Source organism: Saprolegnia diclina (assembly GCF_000281045.1).
Source record: "Saprolegnia diclina VS20 unplaced genomic scaffold supercont1.83, whole genome shotgun sequence".
Classification (NCBI taxonomy): Eukaryota; Oomycota; class Saprolegniomycetes; order Saprolegniales; family Saprolegniaceae; genus Saprolegnia; species Saprolegnia diclina.
In genome coordinates this window covers 136,034-157,415 of record NW_008246150.1, presented here as the reverse complement: position 1 = coordinate 157,415, position 21,382 = coordinate 136,034, and the positions used below count along the sequence as shown (strand labels likewise).

Here is a 21,382-nt window from a genome sequence, read left to right as displayed (position 1 = left end):
TTTATGGAGCGCGACTACTACAAGGCCCTCCCGACCGAGTGCAAGCGTTGCGGCCTCGGCGCGTACGCTGGCGACAACAACTGCTCGAGTTTGCCGCCGGCCTGTCCGCCGTCGCCGCCATTCGCACACCCGCTGCCGCTCCTCTCGCTCTCGTGCATGGAGGCCACCGACCAAGCAAGCTGTCGCCAGATTCCGCCATACGTCTCGGCCGTCGATATCAACTGCGACAGCGATGTGTGGAAGCACGGGCCATCGACACAAGCCTATTGCGCGGCCAAGTACTCGGCCGAACAAGCCGCGGCCGGGCCCTTGAGCGTCGGTCCGTTCGCCATCGCCGTGTCGGCCCCGCTCTTTGGCTACCTCGTCGACAAGGTCGGGTACCGCACGTTCATTGCGCTCGGAAGTATGGCCGCGTGCTTACTCGCACAGACGCTCCTCGGATTCACCAGCGTTTCGCTGTACGTTCCTGTCGTGCTGCAAGCGGCGGCGCTCTCCATCTTCTCCGCAGCCATGTGGCCTGCTCTCTCGTGTAAGCTCTCGGCATCATAGTTATCTCCAAACCTCATTGTTGTAGGCTGTGTCGAGCCGCATCACGTGGGCACAGCGTACGGCGTTGCCTCGGCCTTTCTGGTACGTCCTTTGTGTCGGTATTCCTCTTGACACGAGTGTGCACACAATTGTCGTTAGAATGTCGGGTTGGCAATCGTACCGATGTTTGTGGTCGTCGAGTACAGCATCCTGCACGTGTACCAGCCGTACCTCAACGTCCTCTTCATGGGCCTGGCGCTGCTCGGCATGGGACTCGCTGCAATGCTCGTCTACGTCGACTTTACGAAGCACTGTGGGCACCTCCATGGGCGAGACATGGCTCCTCTGGCCTCGATGACGGCAGTGCCTACGCCGCTTGACGCGACCGAGCGCCAAGAGCTCCTCGACCGACCGCATATTCAGTCGTACGGCACGCAGGCCGCTAGCTAACGCGCTAAGCACCTCTAGAGATCCATGGTGCTGTGGTTGATGGCATCATGATTGGACTATCGCATCGGTGACAGAATACATCGTGAAAAAGCGACGGCGGATAGAACCCTAACCCTAGTCCCAGAACCTCAAATGGCTATAAATACAATCACTTGAGCATGTCGGGCTTTCGATTGCAGCCGCATGAGATCCTCCGCGACCCGACCAAGGACGAGCTGTACAATGGCCCGACGCGGCAAAAGCTGCCGGTCGCCGTGCAAAAGATGGACGAAGCCGACACGGCCTGCACGTTTTGCGGCGTCAGCTACTTTGTATTTGCCGAAGTCCAAGAGCTGCAGCAAACCGCCAAGGTCTACCGGCGGCAGTTCGAGGTCGGCGCTGTCCGTATCTCAGATCTTATTCAGAGTTTGTAGTCGATTGTGCAATGGATGCGAGTGGCCAAGACGCAGCAACAGACCATGAAAGCCGAGATGCTTGCGTTCCAGCACGAGCATGCGGCGACAGTCGTGGCCATCACGTCTCAACTACAAGGGTTTCTTGCCGTAGAACAGAAGCACATGCAAGAGAAGAAGGACCTTCAGCAGCAGCTCTCGGTGGCGCACGCGTCGCTTCGCGGTGCAGAGGCGGAGTTGACGACCCAGCGGAATTTGATTTTGGACGAAGCCAACCGGCGGGTTGGTGCCGCAGAAAAGCAAGTCGATCTCAAGACCCAAGACATTGCTCGCCTTGAACAGCAGGTTGCGTCGCTCCCATGACTTGGGATATTCGTCCCATGCGTTGTCTGTATTAGATGGTGGAGGCGCTCCGGGATGCAGCGCATCTTCACGAGTCGAGCCAAATGACGTGGCAACAGGAAAAGGCGACGCTAATGGCGCAAATCGACACGGCCAAGTCGACGCTCGCAAGCCACAAGCTCAAGGCGGACGCCGAGATCGCTCGACTCGAAGGCGTCATTGCCACACAAGACGACGAGCTGCGAGCGGCGCTAGCAACGAGCGCGCAGCTACAAGCACGCGTCGACGGCTACGCGTTGGCCGCCGCCACGGCTAAACACGAACTCCAACACGTCGAAGCGGCGACACATGAATCGCTTGCCGCCGTGCAAGCCGAGCTCGCGCAGACCAAAGCACAGCTGCACATGGTCCAAGACCAAGTACATTTGTCTACTCTTCTGTCGGACGAGATTTCATATTGAGAGAAATTAGCTGGTGCAAGCCCACGCGGCGGCGTCACGGACGGTGGCCGAAGCCGAGGTCGAGCGTGCCGACGTCCGACAACTACATGAGGACATTGCAAAGTGGAAGCACCAGGCGACTGCGCTCGAGAAGAACAAGGTGCTTTTGTTGGCCGAGCGCACAACGCTCAAGCAAGAGATTGCATCAGCCGACGACCGACTTCAGGAAGTCAAGGTACTGTCTCCTTTGTGGTTACGGGAGTTGGAGGGAATGGGATGCTAGGGACAAATTAGAGGTCTACAAAGTACGATCGACGAGCAAGCAAGGACACTGTCGAGCCATGCAGCCGAGCACAAGGCAGCGATGGACAGGGTCAAGCTCGAGTGGTCCAAAGAAATCGCCGAGCTGAAGTCCAACCACGCTATTGCAGTAGGAAATGCCATCCTGTCTGGTCATAACTCAACTCTGGGTAGCTGGACGCAGCAGCAACCTCTGCCAAGGAAGAGATCGACCGGCTCGGTCTCGAACTGCAGCAGCTCCACGACCACGTGCGGCATATCAAACTGGCCACGTCGATCGCTGAGAAAAAAGTGCGCCTGTCTCATATTATGACGTGGCAGTCTCTGCAATCGAATCCGCGTAGGCCGACGATTGCGATCGCGCGCTCAAGGACGCCAAGCAGCGCGCGGCCAGCTACATGGAAGAGCTTCAAGTATTCCATTCAAAATCGCAACGAAAAGTATCAATATGTCAACCGGTAGAGTACCAAGATGGGCCACCAACACGTCAAGTCGTCTCTGTCGGCGCTCGAGCGCAAACTCCGCGATCTCGAAGGCGAAAAGGTGAGTTCTTTTGTATCAATTTATCCACCAGCGAAATTGAAAGATGGTGTTGTAGAATATAGCGCTCCAGGAGCGCGACGGTCTGCAGCAGGCCCTCGAACGCAAGCAAATAGCGCTGGACAAGAATGCGGCCACGTCGCTCCAAGAAAAAGAGATCTCGATTCAGCGACTCCAAGCCGACATTCAGCAGTACAAGCGCACTGTCGAGCAGCTCGAGGCGGCGCTTCAAGACGCGCGGTCGGCTCCCCGTCACGCCAAATCATCTCCGAAAGTCGACAAGAGTCCGTCAAACCAAGAGTCGTCCGGCAATGTCCAGCGACTCACCGAGCTCTTATCTCAGAAAGACCAGGTACACACGCTTCGAATGGTATAGTTATACTATGAAATGAACTAGGAAATTGCGCTCTTGCAGCAAACCGTGCACCGCGAGTGCATGGAGCGCACGTCGATGCTCGAAAAGATGCGGTCGGCCAAGATCCTGCCTGACAACAGCGCGTCGACAAGTGACGCGCCGTCGTACCCGGAAGACGACGACACGACATCCGTGCCAACCACGGGACTGGCTTCGTTCTATGAAAAGTTGCGGCGGACAAAAAAGCCACCGAAAGCCAAAAAATAACACTCGGAATTTGCGCATTTTTGGCGCCAACGCGACGGGTACCCGTATTGAAGCCGCTGCCGCAGTTGCGACCCCATCGTCTAGAACAGTACAGTGTAGGACGCCGCACCTACTGTATCGATCGTAGTGGATGGTCGGCGGCGCGTCGGCGATGCAGCATCGCGCACGTGGCGCATCTTGGGATCACTAACCGACAGGCGACAGAGTCGACGACGACGACGAGATGCTGCAGGACCTCCTGCCTCCTCCAAGGTGTCTTGGATGATTTTCGATTTGGACAAGCCCAGGGACAAGCCAGCAATTCATTTGGCTGCCCAACGACAGCAGCAACAAGTCGCAGAGGAACGACGCGGTATATCAACGCTGATGCGATGCGCTGGTATGAGCTATGGGTGACTGACTCCACTATCGTCGTTCCAGCGTGTGCCCGGCGAGATCGTGGTGTGAGCAATGACGCATCTCCTCCGACCATCGCAGTCGTCGTGCTGCTTGGACGTGCAGTCCACACCACCGCCTTGCCTCTTCCACGCCTGTTCCTTGGACCTCCTGAGTCGCCGCCAACCGCCGCCCGACGATCGCAATAGCATTCTCTTGCAGAACAGGTCAAGCACTAGTAGTCTATTGTTGCCTCCTGCGCTGATTGGCATCGTAAAGAAGCGGTCCGCGGTCGTGTCCACAGCAGCAACACACGGCCGATCTCACTCGCATCGTCTGTCCTCTGTCCAGTGTATCCTACGCAACTCAGACTCTATACTGCTCCATTGGTCCTCGTCCAAGCTCTTCTACAGCTACCGGAAGATAGCTCCTGGCGGTGCATGGGACAAGACCGTCGTCGTAGTCGTGGCGGAGTTGGTGCGGAGTTGGTGCGGTGGTCTCGTCGCGCTGTAGGACCTCCTGCTAGAAGTTCGTCGGTATGCAAAGCACTTGAAGTTTGTATACATATGGGCAGTAATGCTGTCGGCGGCGACAGCCAATGGCCTTGCGCCCTGCCACTTGCACTTGGAATTTGTATGCGGCGCCAAAAAAAAGCCACGCCCATTACGCCCAGTGACATGCCACATTAAAATGAGGTGCGCGGCATACAAACATGAAGATAATACAATACCGAGAGGAGGCAGATGGCGGGCAGAAGCCGCTGCTTGCGGCCGACGATCCAGTGTAGCAAGTATCGCCTCCGCGCAAGATGGCCCCGACGACGACGACCCTCGGCCGCTCCGTGAGCGTCTCGGAGGAGTACGAGATCGACCAGAACCTCCTCGCGCGCTACGAGCGCCTCAACATGGAGCTCGAGCAGATGGCGCGCCTCCAGCGGAGCCGCCAGCGCAACCACAGCTGGGACAACCTCGAGTCGACCAAGGCCGGCGGCTCGTCGCGCGGTGTCTTTAGCGCGCGCGTGCCCTCCAACTATGGCAGCTCGCGCGGCTTCAACACGAGCTTCCGTGGCCCGAGCGCGAGCGCGACGACGCCGACCGGCACGACGCGCGGAACGCTCTTCTCGAGCCAGCGCAGCACGGGCCTCTTCCCGTCGACGCGTGGCGGCAAGATTGACATCCCCGCGCCGTACGAAGAAGAGTGGGTCGCGCTCTCAAAGGAGCTCGAGAAGGCTCGGAAGGACTGCATCGAGAAGCGCGCGACGCAAGCCGAGCTGCTCGCCAAGATGGAGAAGATAGAAAACTCGGCGCTTCGGCGCTTCTTTGGCTTCAACAAGGAGAAGCGCATGGAGAAGCTCCGGCTCAAGCTCTGCAAGCAGCTCAGCGACGCCGAGGCCGCCGACAACACGTTGCACAAGCTCGAGCGCCGGTCCATGAGCCTCACGGAACTGCAGATCCAGTCGCTCAAGCCGCGCTCGACCGGCGGCCAGCTGCCGTCGACGTCCATGTCGCTTCTGCCCGTGCCCATGGACGACCTCGACGTCGAGCTCATGGAGCGACAAGAGCTGCTCGAACAGGAGAAGCGGGACATCCTCAACAACGTCTTCAACGCGTTTGTCGTACCAGACGTCCACCGACTCAAGGCCCACATTGCAGTCGCCGCCTCCGAAGTCAAGGCCAGCGACGCGATCCAAAAGCAGGTAGAAGATATCTACAAGCAGTACCGCCAAGCGTTTGGGCTTCTCCGCGCGGCCCTCGCGACCATCGTCGGCAACGAGTACTCGCACACGATGAAGGAGTTCATCCTCGGACCGTACCCGCTCGCGATCGAGGCCGGTCGGCTCGTCGAGTCGGCAGCGCTTCAGATCCAGCCTGAGGCGAAGCGCAAGTACCCGGACTTTGCGCCGCTGCTTGCGACGCTGCAGCTGCCAAAGTTTCCAACGACGTTGAAGGACCTCGCGCGGCCCGGCGCGTTGCTGACGACGCCCGATACGCTCAACGACGGCGGCGAGACGGACCGCCGGCTCAAGCGCGCGGAAAATGTGATTGTCAAGACGCAGCAGATCGTCGCGCGCAACTTGGAGCTCCTGGAGCAGTGGCGCAGTGTGCTCGAGAAGGATCGAACGCTCGCCGACAAGACGTGTGCGGCGCTCGAGTCGCAGCTCGAGAAGAAGATGGCGACGCTCGTGCACAGCATGACGACGTCGAGCTCGGCCGCATAACAACCACCGTGTCGCATGTCCACTCTAGTTTATAATTAAAAGAATAGTTGTACCTCGTGTAAATACAGTATTGTCATCGACTCCTGCCAAAGTCGACCTGGCACCGCAGCAACTAGTCGCGAAAGATGATGCAAGAGTATCGGTTCGTCAGTCAATGCCGTCTAGACGGCTCATCCTGCGAGCTCCTCCATGTTCGATGCAGTCTGGGATACTGTAGTCGAGGGGTCGAGGCGGGCAAGGGTTAGGACTCCCGGAACCTTCTTGGCATGATCGATCATCAAAACTGCAGTTGTTGCCAGTTCTTGGCTCCAACATGTACTCGTTGTCCGAAGCAAGGCGTACGCTGACCTCTTGCCCGACGGTGGCATGCTCTTTGAAGGCCAGTGCTACGTCAACGCGTCGGCGGTGGCGGTATGAAGCGCTCGCTCAACCCGGGCAGGAAGACGCGCGTGCGCCTGCGGGGGCACGCCTGAAGGACTTGCGCGAACAGAACACTCCTGTCGTCCATCATCGTTCCTCGCACTTAGTGGCAGCGACGCACTTTGACGCAGACGTGCTGCCACCACCTGCCCCGTCCAGATTGACGTTGGCGCGCTCGTCGTCGATCTGCCGCCAGCAAGTGCCACGTCACGGTACTCGGCCAAGCCGAAATGCTAGCGTATGCCGCTGCTTCTCACAACATCACGGAGCCTCCAACCTGGGACCTAATTTGGTACGTCATCGACAAATTTGTCATATAGTCGGTTCCAAAATGACAAAACTATAGTTAACGTCTGCGACACGCAGGGTTGTCATGACTTCACGAAACAGTAGTTCTTGTGCCCGCAGAACGTTATGAAATTGCTCGGTCAAGAGTCACAAGCATGTGCGTTGGCTGAAGAAAGCCATCATCGCATCGTCTTAGGTCATTGTCTACAGCAGACATGGAGCCATTCAACCTTCCAGCAAAGAGGTGCGTACCGGCATCATCCGGTCCACAACGTGCGGCGACGTTGCGTCGACGGCACCGTGCAAAGCGAGACGGTCGAGGATCGCGTTGGCGGTCGGGCGCCGCGTCGGATCAAACGCCACGCAATCGTCAATGAGCTGCGTGAGCCACTCGGGAACATCAGCAAAGATGGACAAGTTGTCGTTCGGACGCAGCGTGCCATTGAGGACTCCTGGTGCGATTTGGTACCGACTCAAGCCCGCGTAGGGCACTCGAAGCGTCACGAGCTCGATCAAGACGACGCCAAACGAGTAAACGTCGGCTGCAGCGTCGTACGTGCCGCCGGACATGAGAACTTCCGGTGCGATCCACGCTGGGGTGCCGACCTCCGTGGTCATGTTCTCCTCAAACTCTCTTGTGAGACCAAAGTCGGCGACCTTGATATAACTCTCCGAAGAGAGAAGGACGTTGAGGCTCTTGAGATCGCGGTGGACGAAGCCATTCCGGTGCAAGTCGGCAAGCGCACTCGCCATCACCCACGCCACATCTTCCGGTTGGTACTCAATCGAGACGGACTCACCATCTCGCTTCTTGTCGAGGTACTCGCGGAGGTTGCCGCTGTCCATGTATTCGAGCACGAGCTTGGGATGTTGCGTGCTCCAGCCCGAAACTGCGATGAGCTCGAGCAAGTACGGCGAGTTGCATCTACTTGCATTTTGAGACAAAGGAACACAGCGCATCGTCATCGTACGTTTCCATGGCGCGGATTTCTCGGCGAAGACTTTGGGCGCCGGACGGCCGACCTTGCTTGACGGCCACGCGCTTGCCGCGAAATAGCCCGCGGTTGATATAGCCGGTACCACCACAACCAAGTCGTCGCTGATAGTCGACTTCAATCTCATGTTCTGGAACCTACACAATCTCTACGTCAACTCCATACAAGAATCTGCGTCGTACCTCGACGATGCCAGGATGATGCATGGCATGGTAGATGAGTTGCGGGAAGTGGCGGTGGTGCAGCTTGATGGCCAAGATCAGCGCCGTCTCATTGTTCTACACGGTGGTTCCGGCGGGAGTATAGCTGCAAATTGTACCGCGTTGCGCGCAGTGAGGTCGACGTCTGGTGCGCGCAGCGCCTTGTTGAGGTCCTGCGTCACACCGCCGCGCACTGCGTCGTGCACAAGTCCATGACTCATCGACGTTCGCTGAGCTGTCGCGCTGGGCAGAGGGGGGCAAGGCCGCGCCGGGGCGGGGGTAGGGACGCTGGGCGGGCGACCAAGCAAAGCGACGATATCGCTGTGACCGAACATGATGGCTACCGAGAGGGACGTCGAGCCCGTCTAAAGTGGAAGAATGGTCGTGTGACTCTAAATGTATAGATACTGGAACGGTCCGGCCCTCGTAGCTGTACTCGCGCGTCAGAGGTTCGTCGACGCGAGCACCTGCGCGAAGAAGCAGCTCGACAACTTGGCGATGACCATTGCGCGAGGCCACCTGCATCGCCGTCTTGCCACCCTACGAGACGTGCATTCAGTGGAGCGACCGCCTCGCCCACCGAGTTCAATTGCATACGATCACGACGTGGTTGACGTCGGCTTTGGCAGCAAGAAGCGCTTTGACGACGGCTCGGTGCCCGTTTCGACTCGCAGCGTAGAGCGGTACGGTGCCTTCCTACGGAGGAGGAGAGTGATTGAGCCATGGGAGCGTCCTGCGTTGGATAACGTACGTTCATGGCTACGCTCGTGTCGGCTTTGTACTTGAGAAGCAACTCGACGATCTTGACGTGTCCTTCTCGACACGCCACGTGCAACGGTGTCGACCCGTCCTATAAGGGCAACGCAGTTCGCTTGTGCCCACGTATCCAGGAGGTACGCTCTTGGCTTGGTGGACATTGGCTTTGTTCTCAAGAAGGAACTTGGCGGTGTCGTAAAGGCCTTTTTGAGCCGCTTTGTACAGAAGCGTTCGTCCGTCCTAGGCGAGAGTTCGTACCGCAAGAGCAAGCAGCGGAATGGACCTACCTTGTCGGTGCTGTTGATCTTGCCACCTCGTTTGAGCCAGCGGGCTTGCTTGTCGCGCGCCGCGTACAACAACGTGTCGTCCTGATGCAAGCAAACGACAGCGTTAGCGGGTTGCTACTCAACGATGCGACGCACCATCAATCCAACTGCCCAATGCGTCGCGACTCGCAGAATGCGACGGCAAATGACTCGAACAAGGTAGTTGTTGATAAGTATCAAGTCCATTGTATCCGGTTCATTGATCCTTCGCACTCGTATCCGGAAATTATCAACTCTGGGAGCAGTTGCTCGACCTCAGTCAACTGGTTCTTGCGCACAGCGTCCAACAGCTTGATGTCCGAACCAGTCGAGGGCGTTAGCACGTCCATCGTTGCGTCGGATGACCATGGCGATCGTCGCTCAAGAACGTGCAGTTGAGATTTCAACTCGACTTGGCTATTGCATATTTGGCGCCATATATATCTTGTCCCAAAACGTATCCGGAATTCCGGAATTTGATTTCCTCTCACATTGCATATCTCGGAACCTCTCAAATTGCATTTTGGATTCCGTGGGCAGGTTGGCAGGATGGTACGACAGCCGCTACGACGACCTGGCGCCGACGATCGCGTAGAGCACGGACGTCACGGGCGTCATGCGCACCCTCATCTCCGCCCAGCTCATCAAGCCAGGTAGACGCCATGCGCAGCGACAATCCGATCTCATGCGCCGGTCTAGGGCCGCGGAAGCTTTACGTGACCTACTACCGCACCAAGACGCACGCCGACCTCTTGCCTGATGGTGGCATGCTCTTTGAAGGCCAGCGCTACGTCAATCCGTCGGCGTTGGCGGTCGCCATGAAGCGCTCGCTCAACCCGGGCATGAAGACACGGGTATGTCTGGTGATCATCGTGCAACGCCTCATGGCCGCGCACATAGCACGACCCGGGGTGGGCCTCGCTCTACGCCAGCGATACAGGCGACTGCCTCAAGGACTTGCGCGAGCAGATCATCCCCAAGAACTCTGCCGCTGCATCCACATCTGCCGCACGGAGCCGCGCCGCCGAGGTCGCGCCCGATCCACCCACGCGTAGCCGCGTCGTCGAGGCGCCGCCAGCCCCGCGCGAGGTACCTTCCGTCCTACCAAGCCACAAGCATGTAACCTCATATGTTTATTAGCTGTGTGCGATCTGCTCGCGCGACCGGGGCTCGCTCGACCTCTGCGTCAAGTGCGAAGCCTGCGCCGCTGTCCACCACAAGGCGTGCGTCGACGACACCAACGTACGTCGTCTCGCTTCTCACATGCAGATTGTATCGTGACGTGGCCTTTTGCTAGACGACTACGACAGCTTCAGCGTACTACTGCAGCAAATGCATCGACCACCACGTACTCCTGCCTGTCTGGCTTCGCTCTCATCCATTTTGTCTACCTAGTGCTCGTTGGTGCAAAGCCTCTTGCGCGACCTACGCCAAGTCGTTGTCAAGTACGGCGCCGTATCCAGCGAGGCAATCACCGAGAACGAGCCGGCTGCCATCAATGACGCATCCTCGGTTGCCAGTCCGCGCATCAAGGACGAAGAAGAGACCAAGGAAATGGAGACAGCCGCGACCTCGTCTTCGTCGCTCATGGCGCTCGGCGCCAGCGATGACGTCGTTGACCTTGACGCCCTCGCCGCCGATGTCTCGCCGGCGACCGCCACGTCGCTGCTGACGCAGATCGACGGGATGCTCCAGCGTCTCGGCGCCAACGACCAGCGCATGCAGCTACTGCTCAACAGCACGGGCGAGGTGCTCGTGCATCTCGCATCCCTCGACATGGCCAAGGCGCTGCTCGCAATCGACCACGACGTACGATCGCTCGACAGTTGCCATCTAAAACTATCGCTTGTGTCTAGTTGAAGAAGGTGGCGACGTCATGCACCCGAGACAACGATGCGAATGCAGACCACTTTTCGCCGGGCGTAGACGGTCTCGTGCACGTTTTGAACCTGCGACATGGCGTTCTCTCAGCCCGGTACCACTTTCAACGCACAGTGACGGCGCTACAGACGCTCTCGGAGAAGCGACTGCGGTCCTGCGACATCCGCGAGGCCAAGACCTGCGACGCGTGGCAGAAGGAGCTGCGCATCTACAACGAGTGGGCCGCCAAGATGGCGTCGGCCAAAGCCAGCGTCGCTGCGATCCAGCACGAAATTGCGCAGAAGAACGCCCTCATTGACAATGCGGTCCGCCACCGCAAGGTAGAGACTATTCTCCACTTGTTTTGTGATTATAGAAAATGACTAGACTCTGCGTGCAATTAGCTTGGCCAAACGCTTCATTCCTGCGTACCGTGAGTGCACGCAAGGCCTCCAAGGCAGCGCCGACTACCTCCTCGTGACGATCCTTGCCGACAAGCTCAAGGGCCTCGCGCAGTCGATCAAAAAGTGGGAGTTGATGGGAGCGCACTACACTGGCATGAAGAGCGTCCTCCTCGCGCGCAAGGAGAGCCTCAAGCGGAAACGAGATGCGAATGAAGATGAGCATGAGCTTTTGCCGGCACTCAAGCTCGCCAAGCGCGACGTGACGCTGCCGAGTCCGCCGCTGGCCAAGCTCATTGACCGCCAAGTGCTCGAGATGGAGACCAACCTCGATAACATTGAGTCGCACAAGAAGGACGCCCTCGGGACCCTAGCCGCGATTGAGAAGGCGCTCGATGCGCATCAACACGCGACCGAGTCGCTGCCCGAGTGGAGTACGCTCCTTGGTACCGTGCGTGATATGATGCGTCGCTGTGAGCCCCCGCGCGAGGAGCCACCGACGCCCGATGTCCTCGACGAGCCCGAGGCGAGCGAGGAGGTTGTGGCGGCGGCTCATGACGACGGTACCGAGACGGAAGACGAAGAGACGGAAGAAGCCGACAGCCCCGTGGCGCCGGTCGTCCAACCAGAGCCGCCTGTCGTACAAACCGAGGCGCCGGTGAAGACTGAAGCACCGGCCGTCCAAGCCGAGGTGCCGGTCGTCCACGCCACGCCGGCGGCAGAGCACACACCGGCCCCAGTTGTCAACAATGCGATGCCGTACATCAAGCCTGAAGTACCAGCGTTTGAGCCCTACTCCGCAGCAACCTTTGCGCCACAATGGCCGGCTGCCGCCCCGCTGCCAAGCGAGCGGTCTGCGCTTTCGGTCAAGGACGAGATATTGGCCGCCGTCCCTGCGCCGTCCGTGGCGCCCGCACGGCCGATCGAGCACGACATAATCGTCATTGACGACAGCGACTAGGGTATTTTGAAAGACTTGCCAAACTGTATATAGCAATTTTGGCGGGAGTGTACACGGTGCTGCATTCGATCACAGGTCGTCCTGCGGCGGGCTGATAAAGTACATGCGCACGGTTGACTGGGGTCGTTGCTTGGTCGGACTCGTGCTTGGTGCCACTTGGTTGTCGACGAGGAAGCCGCCGCCAAACGCCAAGTGGCGCTTGGTTTCGATCGCGACCGTGGACGGTCTAGAGCACATAGGACAATATTTTCCACAACAATCGACGACTCGACGTACGGCGTGTGCAACTCGGGGGGTTCGAGTGTCTTACGCGAGAGGACGCGTTGGGGTTTCGGGCGGCCGAGCTGCAGCGTTGCCGACGATGAGGCAATCGACGGCGTCATAAGCGCTGCCGAGCTCGATGGCCGCAGTGTCGTCGGTCCCAGGACAATGCTAGCACTGTACGCGAGATGCAGCGGCTCCGACTGCGACGGATGCAAGCTGTCGCTGGGCACCAAGATGCTGCCAGGAAGGGACTGGTGACTGCGCTTGGGCGACCGCTTGGGGGCTTGCTGCTGAAGGTACCTCCGACCAGGTGATGCGCTTTTTGCATCGACGTCTACTTGCAGGTGAGCTCCTTGCAGAGAGAAGCTGACGTTTCTACCGAAGGACATGTCGTGCGATCGCATGCGAAGCGTGTGGAGCTCGGTCGACTGGCGCTTGTGGGCGCTGACACCCGCACGCTTGAGCCCAAATGTCGGGGTCCAAGGCCTACGCCAAGAATGTAAGCACCGCGATGGCGGCGGCGAACGTACTCGGACATGCTTCTTCAAAAATGCAGATGTCTAATCTTAGCATATGCGACGTCCTAGCTTCGTCGAATAGCAACTTCAACCCGGAGCGTTCGAGATAGGGTTTCGGATTTTTCAAGAACTAATACATGCTAAAGTAGTAGATAGACCCAAGAAACAAAGACATTCTCAGGGTTTGACGCCGAACGGGGGGTCCTACGCCGATGGAATGCACACAGAGAGGGCTCGCTTCGGAACCCTACCCCGCACTTTACCCCTAACCCCGTATGCAATCCACGCCGACGTTGCTCAATACATTCGCAGTCTATTGCACGCTCGTACTCTAGTCGACGTTGACCGTACTCTACTAGGCTAGTACAAAGTAGCTAGTCCGCACCACCGAGATGCTATTGGTTTATAATTTAACGCGCTAAAACGCATGTTTGTATGACAAGAGCGACTCGTGGACGACCCGCCGCGCCTTTGTAAACGACGTGTGCTCGGCCGCGACAGCCCGTGCCTTTAACCGGGTCGTCGCCAAGCTGCGTGCAAAGGGCGGCAGCGGCGGGCGCTCGGGGCGCCGGACATCGTCGGGTTTCGTCGGTGACGCTTTTGGCGCCGTGTCCCACAGGTGCGCTTCAAACGCGCGCAAATGCAAGGCCGCGACTTTGGCGCACTCGTCCTTGCGCAGCGGTGGCTTGGCGACGTGCGTCATCTTTGGCAGTGACGATGACGCGAGGTACGTGGGCTCTTTTGTTGCGAGCAAGTCGAAATCGTGAAACACAAACTTTTTGCCGGCGAGAGACGTCATTTGCGGTAGCGTAGCCGGTCCTTTATCGCGCTCAAACCGCAGTTTCGGGGTCCACCCCGGGGTCTCTGGCGCCACAGGCGTTGGTTTGGGTGGAAGTGCGGTCGTGTTTGTTTGCAGTACCGAGATCGCATGCTCGAAACGCGCTGCCCGCGCCGCCTCGAGCGCGTGCCACGTATCACGTAAATGCGCTAAATTGCTCGACTGAAGCAGTCCGCGAAACGTGTCCAAGTGTCCCAAAGGCACGGCGAAGCACTCAACCGAATCCGACGCGGCGAGCGCTGCGTACTTGCTCCGTTTTCGCAGCGGTTCGACCAAGCTTTGGATGCCGACGATCCCGCGACGACCGACCGTATCGACCGTGATCGGTAGCGTCGTTGACGGCTTAACATCGCTCGCGGGCGTCGTCCACGACTGCACGAGGTGCACTTGCCCCGACAAGATGAAGTAGACACCTGTGATGGGCTTGTCTTGGGTCAAGAGGTGCTGGCCAAAGGACACTTGCCGCCGATCGAGAAGACCAAAGAGCGTTGCGAGCTTGGCATGCACCCAGTCGGCAAAAATATCGACGGTCGGCAGGAAGGCCATGGCCTGCGCCGTGCGATATGCTGTCAGCTGCGCTTTTCGGAGCGTCCGGTCGTACACCTAACCTCACATCTCGGCGATGACCTTTGGATTCGCATTGTACTACCTCTTTGGGAATTTCAACCACGTCGCACGCGCGACTGGCCAATGCCGAGGCCGTGCGGCGCCGCTCGTTGCTGAACATTGCAACCTACGAGACACCATGCTTGTTCGGTGTAGTTCATCAATAAAGTGGGAGGGACCTCGCCAAAGCCGTCTCCTTCGAGAATGTCATATTTGTACACGCCAAGCAAGGCGGGGTCGTGACGAATGGCCTCCAGCGCTGGGAATCGCCCTTGGACGAGCCGCAAGGTCGTTGTCGCGGGCATACCCACGTAGATCGACACTGCGCCCGAGAGCAGCACATAGTACCCGTGGCCAATGTCGCCTTCGAGAAACAAACACTCGTGGCACGGCACGTGCTGCAGCGTCATGTGCGAGACAATGTCTTGCAGCTGCTCGTGGGATACATCCTGAAAAATCTTGCCGTGAAGCTGCTTGGCCCACTCGAGAAGCGTCGCCATGGTGTCAGCGTCAAAGGACGAGGTGGGCGATGACTGACGGAGCAGCGTCATCGCTTCGTCGCGTAGCTGCCGAAGGTGCAGTTCGCGTAGACGCTTGGTCTCAGCGGCCGCGACAAGCGTCCATTTCCGCCAAGCCCGCATACGCACATGGTGGCGCCACAGAATCACAACAGCCTTGCACATCATCGAGTTGCGGTCCATGCTGAGTACGTCCATGTCGGACGCATCTGGCGGCGTCGTGATCGGTCGGTCGTCGCCAATGTGAGCGACTCCGCGATTGTGGAGGGCGACGTGGTGGCGCGAGATAGGTCGGCGTCGAAGCGCTTGTAAAAAGAGGAATTGATCTTCGCTCTCTTTCAAGCTCACGGCCGCATCGGTGGACGTCTTGTTCATCAAGGTCGCACGGACCACCGCAAGCGCCTCGCGCCGCATTCCCTATATTTGGCTCGTCACAAGGCAAAGTTTGATTCATTTTTGAATGGTGGACAGTTTTAGAGTGTGATGGCGTGATAGACAAATTTGTTGGTGCCACAATTCACAAAAAAGTGTACTCAACCATACTAGCCGCTCATACAAACCATACTAGCCGCTCATACAAGAGATAAAAGAGCTAGACATGTCCTTCGATCTCGTCGTAGCGGGAAAGAACGTCGTCGTCGTCGTCAAAGCCTTCGTTCCCAACGTCCGCAGCATGCACCGTACGCTTGGCGGTGGCGACTGGGGTGTTGGAGAGCAGCCCCACAAACTCGCCTCGATCGCCGTCGAGTTCGTCGTCGCTCAAGAGGTGGTGGGTGTCACCCCGGCCAATGCCACGGTGACGGCGGTACCGGCGTCGTGCAAGCACCATTGCGCCCAGAAGGCCCGCAACTCCGATCCCAAGCCCGAGGTAGACTACATTGTCCGAGATCACCTTCGACTCTCCAACAACGAACGCAGTGTACTAGTACCTGCGAGGTGAAGCGGAGGGTGAGCCACGTAGAGCTTGACAGGCGGGTACACCATGGTCTGCGACGGACCGGCATGCTGCGCAGCGAGGTAGACAGTGTACCACCCCGAACTTGGCACGAGGCGGCCGAGCGCCGCCACGTCCTTGGTCACATTGCCATTTTGCGCACTGGGGGCGAGCTGCAGTGCGATCGCGTCAGCAGCAAGACAGCCAAACGCTCGAGTCGATATAGACGCATTGGCTGCTGTCGGTACGGCAAGAAGCGAGTACGAACAGTTGACGCAAGGCGCGCGTGTGGTGGCGGCAAGGTCGACGAGCGCAGCCGGCGAGAACTCGGCCACGCCCGAGACGTTGTCGGCCTGCATGCGCAGTGCAAAGGCGAGTGCGCCGTCGTCGATAAGCAGCGACGAGTAGCCCGGGAAGACGTGCGATGACGTAAGACGGACGTGGGCATGCGCGTCGACGTCGTCGTCGGCCATGAGCAGCACTAGCCATATCTATGAAAAATACAAAAATGGAGAAAAATGAAGTACCGCCTTGGATCGAATGCGGATCGATCGTGCAATAGAGCTCGTCGGCGCCCAAGTAGAGCGGGCAGAGGCTCGGCGACGATAGCGTGGGCTCCAGAAGGAACGTAAAGCACTGCGAGACCTGCATCGAGAGCGATCGCGTCGAGTTGTCGGCCAGCAGTAGCGATACTTGGACCGTGCCCGAGCACGTGGCAATGGAAAAGCCAAGCGCCGTCGGCGTGGTCTCGGCCTCTGGGAAGAGCGCGTGGCGCAACGGGTTGATCGGCAGCAGCAGGTCCTGGCCACGCGCCAGCGACACCGGAAACGACGTGGATAGATCCAAGTTGTCTGGATACGTGTAGACAGGATAGGCGTGCGTTGGGCGGTTGGTGCTAGAGGACCAGACGACCGCGTGCGCCGACGCTACGAGGAGAGCGGCGAGCGTCCACCAGCCGTGCATCATGCAAGATCGAAAATGAAGCTCGGTGATCGCATGCTGTCGTTTGATTGGCCCGATTTTGATCGATGTGGCTGTGATTGGTTGCATTTGGAGAAAGGCCGCCTGGTTCAACTCAGATTCGCAACGACGCCAGCGAACGAAGGACGTCATCTTGCTCCATGAAGAGCCTCGCGCTTGGCTTGATAGAGCTAATCTTTGGATGGTATTGACGCTGCCATGCTCACGCTGTTCAGCGACGGTGGTCCAAGTACATCATACGCCAGTGGCAGACAATATGCCAAACTGGTCCTCCTAAAACTAAGACTAAACTGGCATATTCGGCGTCTTGACCATCAAACACGGAACGACTTCGTCCAAACAAACTCGTTCGAGTGGCTACCTGATCGACGTTTGAAGAAAGCACGATTGAGCTGCCCAACACGGCTAGCCGATGAGGCCAACCCAAGGTGCTAGCCGTGCTGCACGTCTCCCTCTACGTGCACGCCCCATAGCATGAGCTCAATCAAGTGTGAGCGACGTATTTTAGCATTAATTTGTCCAGCTACGATGCCACTGGCTTGGATTTCTCTTCTTCCACGGCTGGCTTGCGGTGCTTGTGTAGGAACGGGTTGACCGCCGTCTTCCACTCGACGTCGGCAAACGTGTGGTTGACATCGCGGTGGTTGGCCTCGTCGGCGCGAATGCACTTGATCATGTCCAGGACCGTCGCGGTCTCGGGCAGCTTGTAGTAGTTGCGTGCGATCAGCGGCGCAATGTCCGTGTCCCAATGGTCGACATGGCCGTTCTCAATGTCTTGGACGAGCGCCGTGTACGTGTGGACGGCCTCTTCCTCGAGGTACCCCACGAAGCGGTGGCACGTCTTGGGCGACGTCAGGTACGCGAGGAAGAACACGTTGAAGAAGACGCCTTGCGCGCCGAGCACAAAGAGGCGGAAGAGCGGACCTGGCGACTTCATGTTGAGGAAGATGAGCAGATGCATGCGCTCGTTCTCAGCCTCCTCGAGGAGCGTGTGGATCCAGCCCTGGTCCCGCTGCATCGTGCGCAGCGAGCGGAGGTGGCGGGCCATGCCGGCGACCATGCCAGGGACTCCGGCGACCGTCTCGAGAAAGAGCGCACGGTTGACCCAGTCCCCAGCCTTCATGCCGCCGCCCGGGCCCTTGTAGCGCGAGACAAAGTCAAAGCCGGAGCGCATGAGACGCACGGCGAAGAGGGCCACCTTGGCGTGCATCTCAGTCGGGTTGCGGTGCGTCGGGTGGATCTTGGCGAGGTCTTGGGGGCTGTAGATGTCGTGTGGGATCGGGTTTTCCCAGACTTTTTGGTCGGCGAAATGAGCGTCGGTCTTGGGATGCGACTTGAAGTGGCTGTTCTCGACCGCCAGCAGCGGCGACGACGTGCGCAGATGGCGGCGACCAGTGGCGGCGATGAGCTGGTGGCGGTTAGCAGCCGCCGCGATAAGCGGGCGCGGGCGACCGGCGGCGAGGAGGCGGTGGCAGATGGGCGTGCTGAGCATTGGTGAGCGACTTGAAAACTGAGAACTGGGTGGCGTTGGTTTGGGAATCCGGATACGCAGCTTAAAACCGCCACTGGCGGAATTCTTTGCCGAGCAGATTCGACGAATGCTTGGCGTCGACAATTGCGTTGGTTTCCTTGGGTTTTGTGTTTATTTGTCGAGACTAGGAATGGTAGTTGAAAAGAGCGTTAAAAATGAAGTTACCAACGATATGCCCCGGGAGATTACGAGCCGTCGTCAGGCAACGTGCGGTTGGAGCTGTTTGCGTCAAACAGATGCCAAAGTGTGCATACATATGTTGTTATTGGATACATATGACAATATTGCTTGTCATTTCAGCTTGGTCCACAGACCCAAAATAAGGTTCCACTTCGTCTTTGTCTTTGCCTACCCAAAGATGTTCCCCGTCAAGACGACCGTCGAGGACCCATGGCTCAAAGTACACAAAATTTGTGTACGTCCTTTCTCAGGAAGCGTATTGTCGCAACAGTTGACGCTGCGTCCGACGTAGTAGTAGTTTGCGCCTGTCTTTGCAGTCGCCTGTAGGGTCACCGTGGTTCGACTTCAACCGTTAGGGCCGAGCATTGGCCGGTTCAGGTTTCTACGATATCTTCGTCGCGTGTGAGGGGAAATATGATGTTGACAAACCACTTGCTGCGGAGAGGGAAAGGCTAAACTGGGACCCGTTGGGCTCCGTCCGTTTTGCTTGCTCCCTGCCCGATTGGTTGAAAATCTAGTTTATACGCTATGAATCTCACACTTTCATCTTTCGAGCCTGCTTCAAGCCGTAGAGTCACTGAACTGTCAAGGATTTTGAATGTGTTTTGCTGCAGCTAACGTTGTTTTTTGCTTGTGCAATGTTTGGAATTGTGTTCAATGAGATCATAAAATGCGCAAACCAAGTACTAGTAATGTATATATATATATTGCACGGAACTACTCGTAACAACAACTAATGCTAATCGTACAACTAACTACCCCGTGGCCGCGTTGTGCCGTCACGGATTCGGCTGGTTGAGGCGACTTTGATTTTGTGCACCTTTCGCCAGCGGGCATGTGCGCGGCGAGGCTCCTTCTCGCGGCGCACTGTCAGCCCCCAGGACGAGGTCGTGCGCCATGGCGTCCAGCACAAAGTGAAACGAGGGTTTGTACTCATGGTAGGGCAGCGCGGTATCGTCGTAGGCTGCAAAGTTGCAACAGCACCCAATTTCTGACTTGGGGCACTGTCCGATGGCGTCGGCGTGCTGCGGTTGCATATTCGGTGCGGGGCTACGGTCGTCCACCATGGTCTTGTCGAGTGAATTGAAAAATGAAGAACGATCTCTCGCACAATGCGAACTTCAAGCATGTGTCGACCTGAGCTGTCGCGCTCAGCTCAGCACACGTTGCTTTCTAGTTTTACCGAACGCCTGATTCTTCGCATCATATAAATATTGGAGCTGGAGCGGGCGATCAACATATTACACAAGGAGCCAAGACCAACGAATGGTCAAGTGGTCTTCTTTCTCATCCGCGATACACGACTCGCTCGGACCAGTGAGGAAATGTCGTCGCTGGCCACATGTAGTTACTGTAGGATTTGCACCTCTTTTGTAGTTGCATTGGTGTTGTGTCTGAACCCAAATCACCTGACCCTTGGTGTCGACTCGGATCATGGGACAATTCTTCGATCTTCAATTCACCTTGTGACGTGGCCAGTGCAGGAGACAAAACCAAAAAGCTTGCAATGTCGGTGCCCATAAACAAGCTACCGACTACGGTCTGGCGCGATATTCTGAATTCCAAGATGCGATACCCGCTCAGGCGTGTGTCAAAAGTGAAAACGTCAAGGGGTTGCCTTGCGATCGGTTGCGATTGGCCGGTTTTTTGTCTCTCAGTCTGGCCCATCAATCACGCGAGTCGATTCGCGAGTCTGGCGTCGCCACGCAAATCTACTTCGCACAGTTGATAGGTCACATATTCTGTTGCAATGTGATGGGGTGTCCGCCCTCGGCTGCCTCTCGGGGTGATTCTTCCACAAAGAATGAGATCAGCAACCATAGCCATAATCGCAGAACGTTTGTACATTTATGCCACGTCGCCTGGCCGTTCGACAACCCACGAACGGAGATGCGCCTACCATCACCGAGTGCTTCCTCTTAAGCTTAAACATTAAACATTGATTACTTGTCGTGTCACCAAAGGCGATTTATAGGCAACCTTTGTCAATAACTAGTGCCGTGCTTGACAGAAGACCTTGCCTATTCGTTCGTCCGTGTTCTCAATACCAAGGACAAATGTATGTCCTTGTAGCTACCAACTAGAGTTCATTCCGTGTTTTCTTGGGGCAAAATGAACTCTAGCATTTTGGGTTAGGTGGGGCTAGAACAATCTAACGTTAGCAGTGTTAGCGGTTTGATTATTGACTTACGACAGTAGTAATACTGTACTTATTCCCCTATTCGACGTGGTGGGCAAAGCCGCGAATGTAGAAATCAGGGTCCCGCGCTGTCAAGGTAAACGCCGGTCGCGCCATGGACGCCTCAAGCGCGGCCGAGAGCAGCGGAATGTCGTCGCCAAGCACGCGCACCTGGCGGTAGTGCTGCAGCAAAATGTCAAACCGGAAGAGGAACGTCATGATGTTGATCTCGGCGCTGCTGAAACGGTCGCCTAGCAGGTACGGACCCTTGGCCCGGAACGCAGCTGCGTGCTCACGGTAGATGCGCTCGAGGCCTTGGAGCGACGTGCGCATCTCGGCCTCCAGTGGCATATTCGGCGTCTTGACCATCAAACACGGAACGACTTCGTCCAAACAAACTCGTTCGAGTGGCTACCTGATCGACGTTTGAAGAAAGCACG

The 21,382-nt window shown here is 57.6% G+C and overlaps 10 protein-coding genes across 11 annotated transcripts; 4 read left to right on the top strand and 6 right to left on the bottom strand.

The window, feature by feature from the left end:
• Positions 1-3: 3 nt before the first annotated feature.
• Positions 4-978, top strand: SDRG_15059 (hypothetical protein; the record flags this gene model as incomplete). The annotated part of the gene is made up of 3 exons (XM_008621221.1): positions 4-529; positions 575-630; positions 688-978. 3 exons carry the CDS (start codon positions 4-6, stop codon positions 976-978), a joined length of 873 nt encoding a protein of 290 aa, XP_008619443.1.
• Positions 979-1,136: 158 nt separating this feature from the next.
• On the top strand, positions 1,137-3,614 carry SDRG_15058 (hypothetical protein; the record flags this gene model as incomplete). The annotated part of the gene is made up of 10 exons (XM_008621220.1): positions 1,137-1,349; positions 1,392-1,715; positions 1,769-2,131; positions 2,184-2,387; positions 2,436-2,582; positions 2,627-2,743; positions 2,797-2,865; positions 2,915-2,995; positions 3,051-3,344; positions 3,390-3,614. The coding sequence occupies 10 exons, from the start codon at positions 1,137-1,139 to the stop codon at positions 3,612-3,614; spliced, it is 2,037 nt and encodes a 678-aa protein (XP_008619442.1).
• A 1,120-nt stretch (positions 3,615-4,734) lies between these two features.
• Positions 4,735-6,356, top strand: SDRG_15057 (hypothetical protein). Its single transcript, XM_008621219.1, has one exon. It carries the CDS (start codon positions 4,798-4,800, stop codon positions 6,205-6,207), a length of 1,410 nt encoding a protein of 469 aa, XP_008619441.1. The 5' UTR covers positions 4,735-4,797; the 3' UTR covers positions 6,208-6,356.
• A 570-nt stretch (positions 6,357-6,926) lies between these two features.
• Positions 6,927-9,291, bottom strand: SDRG_15056 (TKL protein kinase; the record flags this gene model as incomplete). Its single annotated transcript, XM_008621218.1, has 11 exons — positions 6,927-7,119; positions 7,168-7,840; positions 7,887-8,047; positions 8,093-8,188; positions 8,230-8,475; positions 8,519-8,650; positions 8,708-8,806; positions 8,862-8,960; positions 9,008-9,106; positions 9,154-9,234; positions 9,289-9,291. 11 exons carry the CDS (start codon positions 9,289-9,291, stop codon positions 7,108-7,110), a joined length of 1,701 nt encoding a protein of 566 aa, XP_008619440.1. The 3' UTR covers positions 6,927-7,107.
• A 429-nt stretch (positions 9,292-9,720) lies between these two features.
• Positions 9,721-12,393, top strand: SDRG_15055 (hypothetical protein; the record flags this gene model as incomplete). Its single annotated transcript, XM_008621217.1, has 9 exons — positions 9,721-9,723; positions 9,767-9,824; positions 9,871-10,025; positions 10,072-10,260; positions 10,312-10,413; positions 10,469-10,519; positions 10,567-10,980; positions 11,028-11,372; positions 11,419-12,393. The coding sequence occupies 9 exons, from the start codon at positions 9,721-9,723 to the stop codon at positions 12,391-12,393; spliced, it is 2,292 nt and encodes a 763-aa protein (XP_008619439.1).
• Positions 12,363-13,211, bottom strand: SDRG_15054. Of its 2 annotated transcripts, none has more exons than XM_008621216.1 (4): positions 13,188-13,211; positions 13,037-13,143; positions 12,670-12,994; positions 12,363-12,619 (listed from the first exon to the last, which is right to left on the bottom strand). In XM_008621216.1, exons 1-4 carry the CDS (start codon positions 13,193-13,195, stop codon positions 12,463-12,465), a joined length of 597 nt encoding a protein of 198 aa, XP_008619438.1. In that variant the 5' UTR covers positions 13,196-13,211; the 3' UTR covers positions 12,363-12,462. The 2 variants fall into 2 exon arrangements, with proteins under 2 accessions (XP_008619438.1, XP_008619437.1); XM_008621215.1 differs by having other exon boundaries at positions 12,670-12,991.
• A 382-nt stretch (positions 13,212-13,593) lies between these two features.
• On the bottom strand, positions 13,594-15,551 carry SDRG_15053 (hypothetical protein; the record flags this gene model as incomplete). The annotated part of the gene is made up of 3 exons (XM_008621214.1): positions 13,594-14,616; positions 14,663-14,746; positions 14,799-15,551. The coding sequence occupies 3 exons, from the start codon at positions 15,549-15,551 to the stop codon at positions 13,594-13,596; spliced, it is 1,860 nt and encodes a 619-aa protein (XP_008619436.1).
• Positions 15,552-15,569: 18 nt separating this feature from the next.
• Positions 15,570-17,039, bottom strand: SDRG_15052 (hypothetical protein; the record flags this gene model as incomplete). Its single annotated transcript, XM_008621213.1, has 3 exons — positions 15,570-16,010; positions 16,067-16,552; positions 16,599-17,039. Coding segments are annotated over 3 exons (1,208 nt in total), but the record flags the coding sequence as incomplete, so codon positions are not given.
• A 483-nt stretch (positions 17,040-17,522) lies between these two features.
• On the bottom strand, positions 17,523-18,563 carry SDRG_15051 (hypothetical protein). Its single transcript, XM_008621212.1, has one exon. The coding sequence runs from the start codon at positions 18,542-18,544 to the stop codon at positions 17,576-17,578; it is 969 nt and encodes a 322-aa protein (XP_008619434.1). The 5' UTR covers positions 18,545-18,563; the 3' UTR covers positions 17,523-17,575.
• A 2,359-nt stretch (positions 18,564-20,922) lies between these two features.
• Positions 20,923-21,311, bottom strand: SDRG_15050 (hypothetical protein; the record flags this gene model as incomplete). Its single annotated transcript, XM_008621211.1, has 1 exon — positions 20,923-21,311. One exon carries the CDS (start codon positions 21,309-21,311, stop codon positions 20,982-20,984), a length of 330 nt encoding a protein of 109 aa, XP_008619433.1. The 3' UTR covers positions 20,923-20,981.
• Between the last annotated feature and the right edge of the window lie 71 nt (positions 21,312-21,382).